The sequence below is a fragment of the Anopheles cruzii genome, unplaced genomic scaffold (genome assembly GCF_943734635.1).
Source record: "Anopheles cruzii unplaced genomic scaffold, idAnoCruzAS_RS32_06 scaffold01132_ctg1, whole genome shotgun sequence".
Lineage (NCBI taxonomy): Eukaryota > Metazoa > Arthropoda > Insecta > Diptera > Culicidae > Anopheles > Anopheles cruzii.
In genome coordinates this window covers 4,587-6,599 of record NW_026454717.1, presented here as the reverse complement: position 1 = coordinate 6,599, position 2,013 = coordinate 4,587, and the positions used below count along the sequence as shown (strand labels likewise).

The window sequence follows — 2,013 nt, the reverse complement described above, 5'->3', positions numbered from 1 at the left end:
CGCAACCATGCAATGCAAAAGCTGGAGGCAACGTTCGAGCGGAACCTCCGAAAACTGGACCGGAAACGCAGCGAGAAGAACCAACGCTACGGGTCAAGAATGCGGGGACAGGGCGACGTGCCGCAAATTTCGCTGGAGACGCTGACGGGGGGAAGAAAGAAGTACTCCAAACAGTCGTACAACTACGATCCCAATCTCATCGAAGTTGGGTAAGCCGGTTGGGACAGACGATTGTCAAAGTTGGTCATATTCTACAAATTTTCCTTCCTTCGGACAGGTTGGCGAAGCTTGAAAAGAAAACGACGATCGCACACAAATTTGTCGATCCTCGCGACCAAAGGCCCGAGCTCTGGAAGCCGAAGGAAGTTTGTCGTGAGTTCCAGAAAGGTTTCTGGTCCGATAACTTCCTGCGAAAGCTGTACGAATCGCTGAAGGTAGGTTCTGGCCACTGAAAAGCTCCAAATGCGAGTCATTTCATCGTCGTTTCAATTGACAGCAATTCCGCAACCGAAAGGACAGCGAACGTACCGTGCCGCAGCAGTGTCTGATCGTGGTGTCCTCTCCGACCGATAGCCTGATCGTCTCGCCGCTGACGGCGCTGTCACCGGAGAAGGAAAACGACACACTTTACCTGCAAGCGGTTCTGCTTCAGCGACTCCTTCGTGGCCGTGCAACGCAGGAACTGATCCATCGGGACTATGCCTCCGAACACGATCTCATGGAAGACCTGATAGCGTCCCACCGGTTGCCGGTAGTGGAAGAGTTCTTTCCCCACTCCGAGGTGCACGGTCGGGTACCGGGAGCCGGTGGTAGTGTGCGCGAGCGTTATCTGCACATTTTGCGCAACGAACAGCTGTTGGATGAGTTCGTGGAAAGTAGCTCCCATGCACAGATGAGTTCACTGATGGGGACACTCGAGCGAGAACTGACGCGTCTGCAGAATGAACGCAATACACAAGCGTTCTACATGCTCGCCGAAAGGGAGCGCGGACGACGGGAGTCAGTGAGCGAGGAGGAACCCCGCACTGACCGGAAGTCGCTCGGGGTTGGCGTAGGGGAGGAGGTGGACATCTATCTGGAGAACGCGCTGCTGGAACAGCAACAGCAGGGAGACAATGTGGAAGAGTGGCGCGAACGTGTCCACCAGCTGGCCCGTGAGTTCGACGAGGAAGCGGACCGTCGAAGCGACAGTGCACCGCTAGACCAAGTGACCGATCCTGGAACGGGGACCGTTGACGGATCGGGCATTATTGCGAGCTCGTTGGCTGACGAAATGCTCCTCCCGGACATATTCCGGCGGGCGGCCCGCGAAAACATTAAATTCAAACAACGGCCTCTGCTGGCGAACGTTCACGAGTTGATATACAGCCGAAAGGACGAAGACACCGACCAGGAGCAGCCGGATGTCCCGCTGCGTCCGACGGTGGAGGTGGTTAGTCCGACGACGGAGCCACCGCAACTGGAAGAGCGGCGCGTGGTAAAGGAGTTGCTTAGCGGTCTGATCGATCGTGCCGTTCAGCCACCGGAATCGGCGTACTCGGAGAACGAAGTCGAAGAACTGCCGGAGGACGAGGACGAAGGTGTGGAGGGAAGTGATTTCTTCGGTCTGGCTGAGGATGGTGCGGAAATGTATGGTGGCGAGTTCGATGCCGGGGCTGCGGAGGAAGAAGAAGTGGAACAGATGGCCAACGAGATGATTGAAGATATTCTCAGTCGCGTGCTGGATGTCACGGATTAAAGCACTAGCCCTGTGAACCACGAATCGAATAGAGGACGCGGATTAAATGCTTGGCTCAAGTTCTTGACTGCCTTCAGATATCGTTGGTCCATTTGCAAGCATTTAATAAACAGGGGTATAGTTTCACTTTTTGGGCGCTTTGTAAATTTATTTCTTTTTATTTTTTAATGTTCCCGAATTTCCCGAACATTCCCGAATTTTTCAGTGTGAAAGCGCCATCTGGTGATGGATTTTGCAAACGCAATGTTGTTCGATGTTTTTTCGATGTTACCGCA

General features: G+C 53.9%; 1 protein-coding gene across 1 annotated transcript; it reads left to right on the top strand.

Moving 5' to 3' along the window:
* Nucleotides 1–6: 6 nt before the first annotated feature.
* LOC128276409 (cilia- and flagella-associated protein 91-like) lies at nt 7–1,738 on the top strand (the record flags this gene model as incomplete). Its single annotated transcript, XM_053014871.1, has 3 exons — nt 7–209; nt 278–434; nt 497–1,738. Coding segments are annotated over 3 exons (1,602 nt in total), but the record flags the coding sequence as incomplete, so codon positions are not given.
* Nucleotides 1,739–2,013: the final 275 nt, after the last annotated feature.